Consider the following 17,748-nt stretch of genomic DNA (forward strand, 5'->3'; position numbering starts at 1 on the left):
GTCTTATGAACACATGATGCAATATCCGTGACAATGAGGAGCAAGTCGTTTTGTGTCTTCTGTCTTTACTAGAGCCGAGTTAGGCCCTAACGACAATTCAATGTGATAGGTTGCTTCAGGCTCTATTCTCTTCTGATTTCTCTCCTCCTTTCATCCATCCACTCAATCCATGCCCTTGATCATTCATATCCCCTTCCTTTCTTCCCGAGGTAATCGCTAACGATAGCACAGCTCGCTCATACATCATTGACCTTCCCCTTGTTTCACTGCTAGCTTCTAATTCTCTTCAAATTGGTTCTCTACTAGGCTCTTTCGCTTCCCCTCAACCGAACAGCCTGTCCGTACTTCTGCAGCTTGGTAATCAGCTGGTCACCCTGGCGGACCACGTCCTGATACTGCTTGTTCTTGTCGTCGGGCCGGTTGGTCTCGATAACACCCTTGCCATTGACGCGGTCGATGGTGCAGGGGATACGGCCGGCGGCGATGAACTTTGCTAGGTCACTGTTTTTGTAATGTACGATCAGCATATATAGAACTTGTGTTGGGGGAAAGCGAGAGGGGTATAACAATAACGAGGGGAAAACCAACCGATCCAAGAAATCTACCGTAACACCAAAGTCGTTGGCCATGCTATCCAGTCCCACAACGCGATAACTCTGCAGCAGCTGCTGGTACGCGCGCAGGCGCATCTCGCGGATGAACCAGTTCTTATGCTCGTGCAGGTAGCGGTCCTGGGTGAGGAATTGCTCCTCCACCAGGGCCAGCGCCTGGAAGAAGAGCTTGTACCGGCCGTTGTACAGGCTGCTGACCAGCTGCGCGAGCGGGTCAAAGTCGACCGCCATCTCCGCCTCAGGCTGTTCCGTGCTGCTGCCGAGCGTGGTCAGGTTGACTACGGCCGTCCGGGCCGCCACGGGGGCGCTATCGGCGTCCTGCATCGAGGCGTCGGCTCCCGGGCCGGCCGAGATGGCGCCGGTCAGTGCGAGCAGCTTGTCCTCGCCGTCGCCAAGAATCGCCTTGATCTCGGGGGCGTCCACGACCTTGGACTTGAAGTCGACGCGCTTGAGCGAGACGGAACCGGCGAGCACGGCGTAGACTACCAGGTTGCTGTAGGTGCAGAGCTCGTACGAGGTAAAGGTGGACAGACTGTCGAGGAGCAGGGGGGCGGCGCCGCTGTAGTTGCGCACGGTGAGCAAGTGCAGACCCTCGTAGGCCTTGAGGCGGTTGCGACGGTCCCAGTCGCCGCCCGACTCGACAAGCGACTTGGCGCGCTCGACAGTCTTCTGGACTAGCTGCTTGTCGCCAAAGAAGAGGCCGAGGCGGATTAAGGCGAGGACGAGATCGATCTTGGTACCTAGAATGCCCGTCTTCTCGAGCAGATCTTGGTGCGCGGCGATGGCTTTTTCCTGAATGGGAAGAGTGGATGCTTAGTATATGTCGGTTGGTGGGAGTGTATGGACAGCTAAGTGAACTTGAAGTGACCAACCTTATCGCCAACTCGGGCCCAGAACTCGGCCCTCTTCCCCTTGGCAGCCTGGATCTCTGTGTCTCCCGCCTTCTCGACAGCCTCATCCTCCTCTTTTTGAAACTCCTCGAGCTCCTTCTCGTTCTCGGCCTGCAGCTGCTGGTACAGGTTCTCATCCCACGGTAGGCTTAAGCTTGTGGTGGGCTTGTGGGTCGCGATCATGCCGGCGGCGATGCTGCTCTTCCTACCCAACCTTCCGGCAGCGGCAGTGTTGGAGCCGCCTTCCCCAACAGAGTTAAGGACACCCTCGGTAGGGTGCGCGAGGTATCGGTAAAAGGGCGCCATCTTGTGCTCGGTGATGGCATCTTGAAGGTTCTTGACGGCCGCTTGTTGGGCAGGGCGGGCGGCGTAGGGGTTTGTGAGGGTGAAGACATGCTGGGCGAGGGGCAGCAGAGGCCATTTCGCGTATTGAGGATCGGAGCCCATTTTGTAGTTGTGATGGGTACTAGCTTATGAGCCAAGGAGGGAGATGGGAGATGCAAATGGAAGACGGCCGGTGCTGGTCAGTGTCCGTCGTCTGGTAGAAGCACCCCGCTGGAAATCGGCAAGCAGCTGATGGAGGTGGATGCCGGCTTAAGATGGGAAGTTTCGCGGTGTTGAAAGCTCTTGGAAATTGGATCGCAATTTGTGACTTGGCCTGGCGCTGTGATTCTACCAAAGATGCCGGGTCGAGGTGAGGCTGGGTGGTGGTGATGTCTGTGGTTTGTGGTGCTCCTTGAATGGTTCGGAAGGTTGATAGCAGAGTAGCTGACCTCACTGGAGAGTGAAGTGACCAAGGCCCCCAGAGCTCGCGCGTCAGCACTGAAAAGTGGAGACAGAGCTTGGATGGAAGGCGGGCCAGGCCTGCGAGTGGAGCCGCTGGAACAGTGCCCGGGCAGGCACACTTCATCGGCTCAAACACCGACCGACCCATGCTTGCATCCTCAAAACACTTGCATCCCGACTTCCTTTTCCAATTGCTTTCTCTCCTCAACAACAACAACAACAATAAGAGTTCTCAACCTCGACACACCGAATTTCGAGTCTCAGAATCCACTTTTAGGATTTGCCTGTGTCTGTGCTCGCATCAATCGATATCAACAGTCCAAATCACAACTCACACCACTCACCGTCGCATCAGTTATTCTGCTGTTACACGAACCCTGGACGCTTGCCAGAGTTGTTCTTGCCGATGATCAAGTCTCCTTGCGAGACCACACCAATAGTTTTTCCCAACAATGTCAGGATACGATGGTTACACCAGTTATAGGTCCACTCGCAAGAGGCAACGCTCAGAATCGCCCTACGACGACGACCGCAATGGCCGCAACGAAGACCGTCGATACAAGTCTGCAAGGCATGACGAAGATGAGGACGACAACGATGTCCTCCCACAGCCGTTTGATGCCCGCAAGTTAGCTCCGGCCAAGAGAACACAAACTCCCACTACCAGCGGCGAGCCTAGAAAGCAGAAGCGGCCTGGCCAACGTGCCCGCATCACGGAAGCCGAGCGCGAACAGATTCGTCAACGTCAGATGGAGCGCGAGCGCCAGGCTCAGCGGGAGGCAGAAGCGGCCGCCGAAGCCGAGCGCCGCAACACGGTTAATGACGTCGTACGCGCCCATTACAATGCTGTGCCCGAGCGTGGCCGTGACTGGCGCAAGACGGACAGTCGCATCAAAGGTCTCCGCTCCTTCAACAACTGGGTCAAGAGCTGTATCATCCAAAAGTTTTCTCCTGACGAAGACCACTCGCCTGGCGCTCGTGAGCGGGGAATCAGTTCGAACAATCAGCTGTTGGTGCTCGACATTGGATGCGGCAAGGGCGGTGATTTGGGCAAATGGCAGCAGGCGCCACAGCCCGTGGAGCTCTATGTTGGGCTGGACCCAGCAGATGTCTCTATCGACCAGGCGCGCGATCGGTATCGTAGTATGGTGGCTCGTGGCGGTCATGGCGGCAGGGGTGGACGGGGTGGCTATAATAGGAGACAGCCGCCACTCTTTGATGCGCGATTCCACGTCAAGGACTGCTATGGCGAGTCGATTGAGGACATTGACATTATCCGGCAGGTCGGATTCGCGTCGTCCAACATTGGTGGCCCCAGCCATCGGGGCTTCGATGTGGTCAGCATGATGTTTTGCATGCACTACGCCTTTGAGACGGAGGCTAAGGCGCGGCAGATGCTGAAGAACGTGGCCGGTGCACTGAAGAAGGGTGGTCGGTTCATAGGATGTATCCCGAACTCGGACGTCATCAGCTCAAGAGTGGAGGAGTTCAACAAGCGATTGGCAGAGCAGCAGAAGGCTAAGGAGGATCAGGCCCAACCGAGTGTTGAAACCGACGGAAACACGCCCAAGGAATCAGTTCCCAACGGAGATGAAAAGCTCTCATCAGACCAATCACAGAGGAAGCCTACTCCAGAAGAGGGCGAGGCCTCGGAACAAACCCCCAAACCTGACGAGGACAAGGAAGAAGGGGAGCTGGAGGAAGGCGAGCTTGAACCTACTTCCGAACCCAAACCACCCTCCGACCCAACCATCGCAGAATGGGGTAACGACATTTACCGCGTGCGGTTCAACGGCCCCACGCCTGCTGACGGAATCTTCCGCCCTCCGTTCGGGTGGAAGTACAATTTCTTCCTTCATGAGGCCGTCGAGGAGGTCCCCGAATACGTGGTTCCCTGGGAGGCCTTCCGTGCGCTTGCGGAGGATTATAACTTGGAGTTGCAGTACCACAAAACTTTCACGGACGTGTGGGAGACGGAGAAAGATGACCGTGAACTGGGGCCCCTGAGCGAGAGGATGGGGGTCAGGGATAGGATGAGCGGAAAGTTGTTGGTAAGCCCAGAGGAGATGGAGGCGGCGAGCTTCTACGTTGCTTTCTGCTTCTACAAGGTTTGAGGCTGTTTTCAAGGTGGTTCTGCAAGGGAGTCTTGGACGCTTTCCACGGGGTATGATTTATTTTCCCCAAACTCGATTACATTTACTGCGCCATGATGGGTTGGCAATGGACCTCGAATGATGTGTTTCCCTTCCTTGTGTCTGAAGAAAGATGTTATCTTATCAGAGGAAGGCGAAGTGTGACCTTGCTTTTGCTATTTTATTTTAATGTCTTGGGGCCTCCGCCGTGCGTCTCGTGTTGAAGAACGAGAAGACGGTTTAACTAAAAATTACGGATGGGTTTGGACGGGCGGAGTGGTTCTCAACTACATGATAGACAATTACCAAGATGTCTCGTCACCTTGCTGCAAGCCATTATATAGCCAGTCCTGTACGTGATTAACCTTGATCACTAGGCCCGACCAAGGCGATCCTCGCTTACCAATAAACTACACTAAACGCGGACTGACACCACTACGGTGCCGCTACCCCGGGATATTTACGGAGTTGCACGGCGTTTGCCCCACTGCCCCACCAATTGTCAGCGCCCGGCGACGATGACAGTCTGGCGGATTCCATCTATCCCCACATGCATTTGTTGACATGCCTTGGACTTGGACCTTTGATGATTAGGAGAAAGCTTGTGATTCGAAAACTGCGCCGCATTCACACGCCAACAGCTTTGTGTCATCATCAGTCGGACGGGGGTTTCAGACAACAACGATCCGAAAACCCACCGATCATTCGCCAGACTATCTTGGGATATACTTATCGAGTCATCTCATCACCAGCCAACTCATCTTCTGGATTTCATCTCACAACCTCTCTTCCCCCGTAAACATTCATCCATCACCACCCAGACACCACCAAACATGTCCCTCCCGAACCCAGACAACCGCCCGCTCCTAATTGGGCCTCCTACCGGGCCCGAGGTCCCCTTCCCCTTCCGCATGGAGGGCGAAGTCATTTCCGGCTTTGGCCGCGGCTCCAAAGAGCTCGGCATCCCGACCGCCAACCTGCCCGTCGACGACGAAAACACCTGGATCAAGAACATCGACTCGGGCATCTATTTCGGCTGGGCATCGCTCAAGTTGCCCGCTTCGCATCCCAACTCAGTCTTGTACCAGAAACCTCCTACTTCCGAGCCGGTGATGATGGAGCCTGTTCAGCAGCAGCAGCAGCAGCAGCAGCAGCAACAAAATCAACAACAACAACAAAAGGGGGGAGTTGAATCAGCCCAACAAGAAAAGCTCGTCGACCAACAAACCGGCCAGTGGCAGATTTACCCCATGGTCATGTCCATAGGCTACAACCCCTTCTACAAGAACACGGTGCGCTCGGCCGAGGTACATGTTTTGGGAGAGTTCGCGGCTGATTTTTACGGGGTGGGCATGAGGCTTTTGATTACGGGCTTCATCCGTAACGAGAAGGATTACAGCGGGCTGGAGGCGTTGATTGCTGATATCCACTTTGATTGTGAGGTTGCCAGGCACAGTTTGGCGAGGAAGGGATGGAGAGTGAGGGAATTGGGTGTGAAAGAAGGGGAGGAGGAGGGAGAGTTGGATGGGAGTTGGTTGGTCAGGTGAAGGGGGAGAGGTGAAAAGGGGAGAGAGAGAGAGAGGGAGGAGAAGAGATGAAGGGGAATTGGAAAGATTAGAATTTGTGCGGCGAGTGGGAATAACGGACGGGATGGCAAGACTACCTAGTACCGATAGAATCTAGAGATGCAACGCTGCGCTGAAGCTTGAAGGATGCAAGAACTGCAAATTTATAAAATGCAGAAATAATTTTGGATTGGTAGGAGAAGATAAGATATGTACTGGGCAATGAAAAAGGATGCCGTTGGGGGTTGCGACGACCAAGGGCATCGCGTGTATGCCGTTCGATCTGTTAACCGATAAGACCTCGCCGGGTTCCTGTTTGTTTCTCCTATCTCCTGTGTCGTGCGCCTACACCTAGTGTGAAGGAGCGACCGGTATCTGGATGGGGTGGAAATTGTTTTTGCGGGACTGGTCTATGTGAAACCCAACTTCTTCCCCTCTTCATTATCTAAGTATGCCTTGTCTACCGCGAGCAATGGAATGTCTTTGCACCTTCTCCACCTTCAGCGCAATCTTCTCCTCCTTTCTCTTCACTCTTTCTTATTGCATGGTATTAAAGGTCTAACGATGGTGCTTGTGCTTGTAGTTCAACTTCACCATCGGGCAGCGATGGGCCAGCCAGAGGTACACAAGCGCCCCATCTAAATCCAGGTACGAAGAAAAAGCGGGCAGCGGGCTAACACAATGTAAAGAACATGTCTTATCCACCTCGATTTCTCAAGATCATAGACTAGCACCAAATGATTTATATACCAGGCAAGTTCGGTCAGATGGCGTTATGAAAGGCCATTATATCCGCCCCATCGATGGGGATCTACATAGGGTATAGGGTGGTAGGTTTGTATATATTGGTATGCTTGTGACCAGGATGAGAAGGGGACACTCAGGCGTTGCTTAAAAGTGTAAACATGTGATATAATATGGAAGGTGTTTTTTTGAGATACCGACAACGACGCCTTGATCAAATGCTTTCTCAAAAGTTATATCTCCATGTGTGAAGGATATTCGCCATCTGCAAATGTCTGCGAAATTCGGTGGGTCTCACCGACAACCCACTAGAACGCGATGAAGCCTACATGATATGTTTTATCTGGTTGCTGCGTTTTCTTTCACAGAATTGAAGTCCCCATCAAATGCCATATCTTTATTCTCAAAGCGAACGTATCGACCGTGTAGTAAGTACAGCGGAAAACCGTCCCTCGGTGACTCCAGCGCCGTATTTGCACCAAATAGGCAGAAAGAAGAATGACGGAGATAAAAAGGATTTTGCGAATATAGTTCAACATGTTCAGTTATATGCTGGACATTAGTGTTGCTTTTGCAACAGATAGGAATAGCACGAATGGAAAAGAGCGACAAAGGAGAACAGATGCACCCCTCAGAGCCTTTGCCCGCCCGTACAGGTCAATAGCCCCAGGACAATATTTGTCCGCGACATCACAGCCCCTACCTTACTCGTATCTCCGTTACGTTCGTGGAAAGCTTTGGCCTGTTTCCATTGTTCTTTGAGCGCCTCGATGTTTCGATCGAGTTCATGTGGGGTCTGCCTCTGATTCTGATTTGCGTCTCCGATGAGTTTGAGGTGACATCGGTACTTGCTTCTGTCGTTGATGTGATGGCTGATGGGGTTCCCGACTACATTAATGTCTGGCCCTCATCGTGGCCTTTCTTCGTAATTGAACAGCGCCCAGCTCGTGGGTTGAAACGTCGACGTGGTACCTAATGGAATCGGGCAACTTATTGGAGTCGAATCTAGTGACATTTGAGATGCAGATGGTGTCATTTTCTGTCTGTCCCTCTTGTTAGCTTGGAATTAGTTTAGTGAGCGCGATTATTGTTTTTCTGCTTGACTCATCTGAGCCACCTGTGTGTGGCAGCGTCTATGCCGATGTACTGCTTCGGTATAAGACCCTCATCGATGGCAGAATAAGAGCACTTTGTTGAAGACAGTTCAAGGCGGACAAATCTGTAAAGAGCGTTAGAAAACGGGAAAGTGCCAATTTCGAAAGGAGCCCTCCTTTGCAAGTCCTTCCACGAAGGGCCGCCATAATATTGCATGTGTAGCATCCCATGTCGGCCGCGAAACTACAAGCACCCTCGCATTCAGGGTTTATTTTTTTTTTAAAAAAAAAAAAAAAAATCTTCTGTGGTCATTGTAACGGCAACCATGCGACATGCGCCGCACAATAAGATGTAGCAGATGCAATTTGCTCACTCTTGGGTTGTCGACAGCAAGCTTGGTTTCACCGAGAAATCGGCGTCTTCGCCTTCTCTGCCGTGATGTTAACTCGGAATGTTGCACCGTAGTCGTTAGCGAGTCTGGATGTGAGTGGTAATTAAGTGTTCGGAGAGCCTTATTGAAGACTTGTGTTGTTATGGTGCCATCAAAAACAAATGATCTGCATCAAGTTGTTAGTCAGCTTGTCTCATCTGCTCGTTCTTCTCTCTCTCTCTCTCACTCTCTCTCAAAGCCAGGCGAGTAGGTGGTCCTGCTAACTTCAGTCTCTCGGTCACTTCCTCATGGCAAGCCATACCTTACCGAGTCTTGACACTACCTCAGGCAAAGTCCTACCTCTACAGGTAGAGTTGGACCTCGGCACAGCCTGGGTGAAATGGTGGTTGGTTCGACCTTCAAACCCGCTATTCTAGGTAAGTTGCGTGGGATTTAGGATACACACAATTCGCCGTCTCTATCAATCTCACAGTCAGTCAGACAGGCCAACCACGGAAAGACTTCAATAATCGCCTCCAATGTTTATATGCTTACTGGGGTAACTGCACCAGTCCATCGGTCTAAGTTCTAAACCCTTTTAAGCTCTGTTCCTGACACAGGTTCCTGTTGCTGCCTTGCACATTTCTTAGTCTAGACCACGCACACCAAATGGAGTCCCTGTGTGACCACTGAACCACGGGCTTCCAACATCCAAACCACAAAACAAATAGAAGCAGAAAACAGACAAACGTAGGAGTGATAAGAAAGAGATCATCGATAACGGGTTATGTGTGTACTTGAGCATGTGGGACGTGGGGGAGGAAGCAAGCAAGATAGCGTTCAGGCTGAATACTAGGCAGACACAGCAGCCGCATGGACAAGAATTGGTTGGCGGCACTCAGTGATGTTGGGGAGAACGGGATGAGAGGGGGAGAACACTCGTCGAGACCGTGGACGAAAGGAAGGAAGAGGAGATGAGGCTCGGGGTTGCGTGGAGGATGAGGAGGGCGGAGTGCTCGATGGCTGCCGATCCGAGAACATTGGGATGGGGAAATGATGCAAAATTCTGCAGTGATTTCACGTGTGGAAATTGATGCATGAGGGAAAGCGGGAAGCGGGAAGGTGCCATCAAGGAGGCTCGGTGAGGCTGTGTCGTCAGGATGTAATTTGCTGGCATGCCAAGAAGCCTTGCCCAATCGTGGGGAAAGAGCCTTCACCGGCGACACTTTCCCCTCATTCCTTAAGTTGCCATTGATGTGTGATAATTGTGTGTGAGTGGCACCTACCCGTTTACATGAGGAAGAACTACCTACATATACCTCTAGTTCTCGTCTGCCTGCTTCTTGCCTAAGTAATAGCGTGGGACTGACATGGGGCAGTTGCTGGTCGGATGGCATCGTGGAAAGTCTGTACTAAGTCTTGCATGCCTTGTGGAAGAGAGTGTCACTCTCGACCAGCAACATTTGATATCTTCGGATGAAACCTTCCTCGTTTATCAACAGTCTCGTTTCGTTGCATTTTACCATGCCGCATTCGCGACAATGTTAGAGTCTAGCGAAACGGTTGAACTGAAACACATGTATCAAAGACAGAAGGCGCGGCTGTTGCATGCCATGCTCACCAGGCTCTCACGATATACGTCGTACGTAGGACTATCCTGCCTTCGCCGCGCAGAGTATTACTCGAAGCCTCAATTCATCACTTGGTAGATTTCTTCCCTCCTGCATAACTGGCTCATCGCCTTAATTGTGCATACAGGCATTTATCGTTGCTTTCATTTGTCCGTCGTCTTACATTGCCTGCCTGCCCACCCTGCCTTCTCGTCCGCGTTTTGGTACTTGCCGAGGCGGAGAAGGCTGCCTAGCTGTCTGCCTAACTGTACTCACCCACCTCACCCAGTCGTGACCAGGCACACGGCCGATTTGGAACCACTCCCGGTTACCGATGGTGCGTATCGCGGTATGCAGCGTGTCCCACCGATTTTCGTGGCCCGTCAATGGTTGATACTCTTTTGTTGAGGTTGTCTCTTGCCCAGTATGGTTGGTTTTCGGTCAACTTTTGAACACCAGAGGCACGGTACGTGCTCATGAGTGTCCATCAAGCTTTCCCAAATATTTCTCCCCGCAATTCAGGTATGGCAAGCAGTTGATAGGGCTGGATGTCTCTTCCATTGATAGCCTTGTGCGCTCATCACCGCCCCCTCTCCCCAAGTGGTCGGTCAGTCGCAAGACAACCCCGAGTGGAAGCAATGGCTTCATAGCCGTCTGCATGCCGGGCACCATATGCTGTAAAAACAGTTACGGCTGTAAGGTATCCGATCGATAATCTGACATCCTCTTCTGATCATAGGGAGAATGTGACTTGGCATCATGACACCGATATACAAACTCGTGTCTTGGGTTTGGTCCTATATAGATCCAAGACAATGACCGCCCTTCATGATGTTTGCTGTCCCAAGCCATTCTATTTCCATCTCCTTAACTTCCCAGGCATTGCTTTGCATTGTGACCTGAATTTCGAACATACCACTTACCTCTTAACCCATCATCGTGGTAGCAAATCCTGCAACCACCATCTTGATATTCTGGCTTTCCTCAACCGCATGGCAGACCTAGACACCCGTCAGCTACCATCCAGCAATTTCAGCGGCAACAACCTTGTTGTTGTTGAAGAAGAGCATAGACAAGATGACGAAGCAATGGGAAGACCACAGACATATCATCATCCGGGAATACAAGGACAACAACAAGCCTCTTCATGAGGTAAAGAAGTTCATGGAGGAACGGTATCGGTTTAGAGCTTCGTAAGTATTTCTTCCTGCGTCCAAGATGTGTATCGTGTCTCGCGTTGCATTTCGATGGTGGTCGCCGGCGTTTGCTCGTTGGGGATGTTCGGATCTTGTTTGTCGTTTCTCGTCGTTGCTTTAACTATAGTCGTTGTCTGTCTCTAACGCGTAACCGTGCGATAGAATTCGGGCATACAGGTCGCGCTTCGATCGATGGAGGGTTCGCAAGTATACGAGTCGCAAGCGAAGAGATTCCTTCGCAGCCAAATCCGATAAATCTGTGTTATCCGAGTCATCAGATGATGGTACCGGCTCGCCACCCCCATCATCAAGTCCCATCCATAGACGAGGGAGCAGCAGCCGACAAGAACACCCGTCGATCCATTACATCGGTTCGGGCATGTACGAATCGACGACTCCAACGGAAGTTTCTTTGAGGTAAGTTCTCTGTTTTTCGCATGTCATCGGCAAGACGGCAAGACAAGGCAAGAGAGGGCATCAAGGGTGTGTCGTAATTTGTCAGAATCATGTTTTGTGCGAGAAAAGAATGTCTTCATGCTGACTATCTCTTTTCCCCGCTACACTAGCCCCTCGGGCCATCCGAACTTTGAACCACTCCGGCAATTGTATCCTACAGACCCCCTCGCGGGACTGCTGCCTGGTTCGGGCCTGCATTCGAGCCAGAGAGGACTTGTGAACAAATTTCGGTACCCGCCTGACCATCAAGGGCATTATGACACCGGCATTTACCGGCAAGCTCACGACCCAGTGTTCCATACCAAGTTTACCGAGGGTTGTTCTCAACTGCTTCTCCATCATTGCTTCACCGACAGGGTACTAGCAACCCGCTTTCCGCGGCCCATACAGTAACTTAGCGGACATTATGGCCCGTCAACCGTTATCGAACCCTGCATGAGTTGAAACGGACATAACCCACTGGAGAAGTGGTGTTCACTGTTTAGCCTTCAACAGTCGAGAGGCCGGCCAACCCATTTTTTGCTAGCAGAAAGCATGTCCAGCTTTACTTGGTGTAACCTGGTACTCCAATTTCGCAGTAGGTTTTTTTTTTTTTTTTTTTTCTCCTCCGGTACAGCGGGCATTGTATCCTTAGAAGCACGATAGGGGTACTGTGGACGTACACATACACATGGAGTTTCGAGGGTTTATCTCTTCAAGCAACCACCCTACACTAAACGGTTACCCGAGACTGGTTTCAATATGATCAACATAGAATGCAAGGCATGGCAACGTCTCTACTGAGGTGACAACAAACAGTGCGCGGTAACTGCCGAAGGAGTGGTTCGCCTGCTGGGGTTTGATCAGGGGTGGAATAGACTCCGCTATGTAGCGGCCGCCCTCATTAGCTCGATGCAAAAGACAACCTTTCTCACTCAGAATCGTCCTGTTTCACCCCGTTGTTCGCACGGCCTGACCGTAATTGGGTACTCTCACCCATGAGGACGCTTTCATCCATTTGTTCGTCGGGATCAGCATTGGAGCTCCTGTCCTCGCTTTCCCTTGCTGCTCGAGCAGCTCGCTTGACCTTGCGCAATGTGAGTTCATCAAGATACAGGTCCTTGATGCGAAGCTCCTGTGGTGACATGTCAGCTAGAGATTTGTTGCACAAAATAATACGTCTATTCTTACCTTGGTGCACACAGGGCACTGTGCTTTGCCCCCAGTGCCTCTCAAGTACTCCATTATTGCGGTTTTCTCGAAAACGTGTGGGCATTTGTGGTTGGCGTATGGCTCCTTCAAGGGTCGAAGCGTTAACTTGCAAGTGAGGTCCTGGACCTCGCGCTCGATAATGAGGTCCTCATCGCCCGCCGGAGCACCATCCCAAATAGGCCTGCCTTGGTTATCAAACCAAGTGGACGCATCGGGAAGGGGCACTTGGTCTTCGGGATGCTGGGCATCATGCCACATCTTTTTGAAAGCGATATACTCGTTGTTGGAAGCGTAACGGTCATAAGCACTCGTGGCACGGTACTGTCTCGCGTTGGAATCTCTTGCCTTGTGGAGTGCCTCGCGCACGCCGGTCAGAGGGGCCTCGTCCTTAGCTCCGACGGCCTCTGCCTCTTCAGGCTCGGCATCGACACCACCCATCTCCTCATCACTATCGCTGCTGACCCGCTGTGCAGCTTTCCGTTTCCGTGAGGGGCGTTCCCGGCGGGATTTTTCGCTCTGTACCTGGTCTGCCACCGAGCCCAAAACTAACTTCTCGCGCTGAACTTCGGCACGGTAGTCAATAACCTGTCGCAAGGCAGCCTCGATCTCATCAGTCAAATGGGTCACATCTCCATGTAGCTTGTTGACGTATTCCTCGAGCTCGGCCTCGTCTTCGCCCTTTTCAGATTCGCCACGGCCACGTCGCTTTTCGATCTTGCCCGTCAGCTGTGATTTGCGAGCAAACAGGGTATCGTTGATGGCGCCGACGGCCTCTCGCAAGTAGGTAGCGGATTTGGAAAGATGGTCCTCGTACTTGCGCATCTCCGCGTTGTTGTTGGTGAAGTTGGATAGGGCCTGTCTGCCTGCATCGTTCATTGGATGCGAGGGAGGCTCATAGGGGGGCAGGTCGGACCCATTGTGGGCTGATGTGGACGCGGAGGCAGTCGGCTGAGGGCGGCGCGAACCCTGAACAAGTCGCCCGGGTGGCATGATGCTGGAATGCGCGGTATTGAGGTGGCTCGGTTGGGTATAGGTGGCCGCTGGCTAGGTGTCCGTGATAGCTTGCTCTATGCTGGGCGATCCGCTGTCGTGCCGATAGACCCTTCAATCGAATATGATGCTGCGTAATGTTGGCCGGGGGGGCTTGGCAGTTAGTGCCACTGTGTGTCCCCAGGTGAGCAGTGTACCGGCGTCGGTTGGGCTGCCTTGCAGATAAAGAGCTGGACCGTTGAGGCGTAGAAGGCGGGTGGAAGAAAGCAAAACAAGGACCAGAGGGGTTCTTGATTGCCGTAGAGTCTCGGGATATTTAGCGATCAGGGAGTCTAAAACATGCAATGACTTTGTTGAACAGCCTGTTGAACGACCTGTCGAGCCTGTACCCGTCATGCAATTTGGACTGTGGTTGCTTGTGTAGCCCTACTAGACCTACGTCGAACAGAGATCGAACAATGATCGAACACGGCGATCGAGACGTCTCGGCGGCTGGCAACGGTATTCCTTGTCCGGGTCGGTGATTTGGTGATGGGAATCGTGAATGTCGAATACAAATTGAAACTGAACGGTGTTGAAGTTGGGAGTGGAAAACGCGTGTTGCCCTCGGCGGAACGCGTCTCGACCATTTAGGTAACGAACTTTCCACTTGGGACGTTTACTTTTCGGTCCAAGTGGAAGCGGGAGTGGAGGCCGATGGAGGAGAGGCAGTGGAGACTGGAAGTGGTTCCGTTACACCTCTGCATGGATATAACTTGTTAGCGTGGTTTTTGGTGGCGGCAAGGAACCTCAATTTTCCCACAAGAAATGGTCTGTTTGGCCGCTATCTTACCCCTGCTTCCTGTAGAGTCAACGTACCAAGCTAACAAGTTATATCCATGCAGAGGTGTACATCGAAAATCGGGACTTGGCGAAGAAGCTCGAGCCACTGCACATGTACTTTGATGTAGTCACACTAGAAGACCTGAGAGCCAAGACCGCTAGCGCGGTACAGCGATACATATCTGAGACCTCAGCTCTTACTAACCGTAACGCTGCTGTACACAAAATATGTAGGTAGGTAATTAACTCGGTCCAGTGAATCAAGTGAACCAGTCATCCAACCGATCCAGCAATAGAGATTCATCTCAACTCGTACCCGTCATGTTATAGTTTTCTGCTGATTCTGCGAGTATACGAGAAGCATCTGTATTCGTAAGACTCTATTCGCGACGCTGAGGACGGCATAAGCTGTCTGGAACTGCCCTCGCTGGCCCCAAAATGCACGGCCGAGCCTGTCATGCCCCCGGGTACTTGACCAGCAATTGTAGGGTATTTTTTTACGACCAATCGACAGCAATGTGTGACATCAGGGACAAGGGGGGGGGGGGCATCCCGCAACACAGCACAGCTTCAGCCTCAACCTTTTGTTTTTTCAGCGATGACTGGCCGTGAAAGGCACAATTCTCTTTCTGTCTCTCCTCAAACAAGCCAGACCCTTCTTGATTGAAGTGCCATTCCACATATGCACACATGGCTCGGGCATTACTAGTAGCCAGCTCAGCTTAGGTACCCTTACACTGCGAAGCCCGAACGGGAAATTGTTGTGAAATGTGAATCCTCGATCCTGGTTGCTGACTTGCTCTTAGTCGCCGAGTGAGTCGCCTGTCCTACAGATTACAGATTACCGCCCAAGAACCGGGAGGGCGGATCATGACAGGTCTGTTCAGCGGTAGCGAAAGCCCCCTTGGCTGATGACCAGGACAAGACGCAGGCGGCGAGATGAGGATGAGCCCTCTTCATGATGAGGACACACCAACCAACCGCCATTCCTTATTCCTTCCAGGCCGCTGGCGTCTCTGTCGGAAAAAGGGATATGAGTGTGTGAACAAGGTGGATATTGGCCGTCGAAGCCCATGGGAACTTCCCGCTCTTGGCGCCTTTGCGTTTTCGTCAACGTTGGACGATTTATCCCCATCACCCTCATTCGCCTGGCCGGCGATGCAGTGGCATCAAACACAAGCCGTCTTTAACATCGGAGTATACTACACACACACGCACTCTCAGCAGTGGGTTTTTGGAAGATCCAATGCTGACTTAACACAGGCAACCTCTTCACGAAGACCCGGCTTGCCGTTTATTATTCGGTGTAACCAAGCGCTGGGACTGTGCACCGTGTCACATCGAGATTTCAAACTGCTCTGCGGTCGTGCAGTCACCGGTCATCATGGAACTAATTGGAAACCAAGCGGCCGGTTGAGCAAAGTCTTGCCCTGAAAAGTTGGCACATCAGAGCCATCCCGTTTGCGGTTGCAGACGGATGAAAAACGAGCGGAATGCACGGGAACAGGGCAAGGTGACCATGACATGGGCGAAAGGTAGCCGGGGACAGACGCAACCCGCGCACATCCCGAAAGGGGAAGTTGCGATAATCTCGTGTTGTGACTTCTCCCTCTTCCCTCAATGATGTGCCGACGCCAACGCCATCACTTATTCACGCCAGCACTGTGGTTCGAGCTTACCTGCTTCCTGGCGTCCTATGGCCTCCCGTGTCCTGCTGGTGATCATCCCAATCTGTCAAGTCTCATTTCCCCTCATTCCTATCACGATGAGGAGTCTGAGACTTTCTGGGAAAAGAGGGGGCGTCGATAGTTTGGTCCGTTTTGTCGACGGTATTCATGTGATGTCCTTACACTTGCATGAGACCAGGCCGCCCTGTTGTTGTTCATGGTTCTCTCCCAGTCCCAAGGGAGCCAGGCTGGGGCGCCCCCCCCCCCCCCTCCTTCTTTGTCCTTCCACAACTTCATGACCCCCCATGCGCCTCTGCCTAAAGGTCTACCACCTACCGGACCCTCTGCTCATCAAGACCCCCAAGATGCCCCGCCCGCTTTATCGCCATACAGTAAATTGACTGTACATATACCCGATGAGAACCTGGTTGCTGTTGGATCCAAACTCGGGCTGTCAAACATACAAGCGAGAAGCGTGGGTCACCTCACGGCCGGTTGGCGCAAAGGGACGAGGTAGGTTTGTAGTGTAGCAAGGGGGTTCGGCCTTGACGCCTACAAGGGAGCAGATGGAATGAGAACACCATAACAACCGAGCCCAGAACCAAGGCATCACCACATGTCTTTAGCGCAACGGTATCAGCAAGCTCTCCGAACACACATGAAAATGGGTTCCGTTATTGTGGTCCTGGTGAAAGGGGTGGTGTTGAGTACTTGAGGTACATATCTACCTACCTACCTACCTACCTACCTACCTAATGTTGGTGGTCAAGGTGTCAAGTGTCGTATGTCCGGTGGTGGTGGTGGTGCGCGCATTTGACAGCCGGTGACGGGACAACTTGAAAGGAACCGAAACCGAAGAGACAACTTGACAGATGGAAGTGACTAACTCCCTAGAGCACTAGGGTTGACGTTGCAGTAAAAACGTGCCGGTTTTCTTCCCTATCTGCACTGTCCGCTGGCTGGTTGGTGCGGTTTCAATTGTTCGTGCTGGCGCGTGGGTCCCGTTCTTGGTTCGATCCACGGCGCTGGTGCGATCGCTGCGGATCTGGGTCCCTCGATGGTTTAGCAGCTGCGATCGGTCAGCATCGCTGTCCCCATTCTACACTGCCATCCAAAATCAGAAAGTGTCCCCCAAGTTCGCTGGTGGGTTCCATTGGTCTTGGCGGCATCCAGATTTGCCCGGCTGCATTCTCACGCCGTCTGCTCCTTCTTCTCCTATTTGTCTCCGTGCTGTCCGCGAATCGGTACGTTTTTCAACATTTTGGCCTCTTGGCCATGACCCTCTTTGGTTTCTGGATCGAACTTTGTTCGGTTATGTATTACCTAGGTACCTACGTCTATGACTCCATCGGTCTCTCTTTCCTCCCTTCGGACTTTTGCATATCCACAATTGGCAACTCTCACCGATCTCTCGTCAACCTCCTCTCGTACTTTGTTAACGCTTATACTATCTTTCTCTTCTCTGTTAGCATTCATTTGAAGACACTATCCTGATAAGCGAAAACCCCAAGACGCCGTCGATCTGAACAATAAAAGTCACCACGGTATTCTTCACCAAAAGTGTGAAGCAAACATGGCATCATCAGCCCATTGAGAGACTACTATGTAAGCAAGATCAAGACT

The 17,748-nt window shown here is 52.2% G+C and overlaps 6 protein-coding genes across 6 annotated transcripts; 3 read left to right on the forward strand and 3 right to left on the reverse strand.

Annotated features, from left to right (window-relative positions):
• Positions 1–35: 35 nt before the first annotated feature.
• On the reverse strand, positions 36–2,153 carry NEUTE1DRAFT_69251 (uncharacterized protein; the record flags this gene model as incomplete). The annotated part of the gene is made up of 3 exons (XM_009856171.1): positions 36–501; positions 589–1,403; positions 1,484–2,153. The coding sequence occupies 3 exons, from the start codon at positions 1,946–1,948 to the stop codon at positions 303–305; spliced, it is 1,479 nt and encodes a 492-aa protein (XP_009854473.1).
• Positions 2,154–2,739: 586 nt separating this feature from the next.
• NEUTE1DRAFT_132027 (uncharacterized protein) lies at positions 2,740–4,738 on the forward strand (the record flags this gene model as incomplete). Its single annotated transcript, XM_009856172.1, has 1 exon — positions 2,740–4,738. One exon carries the CDS (start codon positions 2,740–2,742, stop codon positions 4,399–4,401), a length of 1,662 nt encoding a protein of 553 aa, XP_009854474.1.
• Positions 4,739–5,252: 514 nt separating this feature from the next.
• On the forward strand, positions 5,253–6,002 carry NEUTE1DRAFT_124760 (uncharacterized protein; the record flags this gene model as incomplete). Its single annotated transcript, XM_009856173.1, has 1 exon — positions 5,253–6,002. One exon carries the CDS (start codon positions 5,253–5,255, stop codon positions 5,964–5,966), a length of 714 nt encoding a protein of 237 aa, XP_009854475.1.
• Positions 6,003–8,522: 2,520 nt separating this feature from the next.
• NEUTE1DRAFT_118217 (uncharacterized protein) lies at positions 8,523–9,075 on the reverse strand (the record flags this gene model as incomplete). The annotated part of the gene is made up of 2 exons (XM_009856174.1): positions 8,523–8,671; positions 8,749–9,075. One exon carries the CDS (start codon positions 8,996–8,998, stop codon positions 8,840–8,842), a length of 159 nt encoding a protein of 52 aa, XP_009854476.1.
• Positions 9,076–10,488: 1,413 nt separating this feature from the next.
• On the forward strand, positions 10,489–11,481 carry NEUTE1DRAFT_69259 (uncharacterized protein; the record flags this gene model as incomplete). The annotated part of the gene is made up of 2 exons (XM_009856175.1): positions 10,489–10,996; positions 11,177–11,481. 2 exons carry the CDS (start codon positions 10,881–10,883, stop codon positions 11,418–11,420), a joined length of 360 nt encoding a protein of 119 aa, XP_009854477.1.
• An 822-nt stretch (positions 11,482–12,303) lies between these two features.
• NEUTE1DRAFT_124763 (uncharacterized protein) lies at positions 12,304–13,636 on the reverse strand (the record flags this gene model as incomplete). The annotated part of the gene is made up of 2 exons (XM_009856176.1): positions 12,304–12,569; positions 12,626–13,636. The coding sequence occupies 2 exons, from the start codon at positions 13,634–13,636 to the stop codon at positions 12,366–12,368; spliced, it is 1,215 nt and encodes a 404-aa protein (XP_009854478.1).
• Between the last annotated feature and the right edge of the window lie 4,112 nt (positions 13,637–17,748).

Source organism: Neurospora tetrasperma, assembly GCF_000213175.1.
Source record: "Neurospora tetrasperma FGSC 2508 unplaced genomic scaffold NEUTE1scaffold_6, whole genome shotgun sequence".
NCBI classification, from domain to species: Eukaryota; Fungi; Ascomycota; class Sordariomycetes; order Sordariales; family Sordariaceae; genus Neurospora; species Neurospora tetrasperma.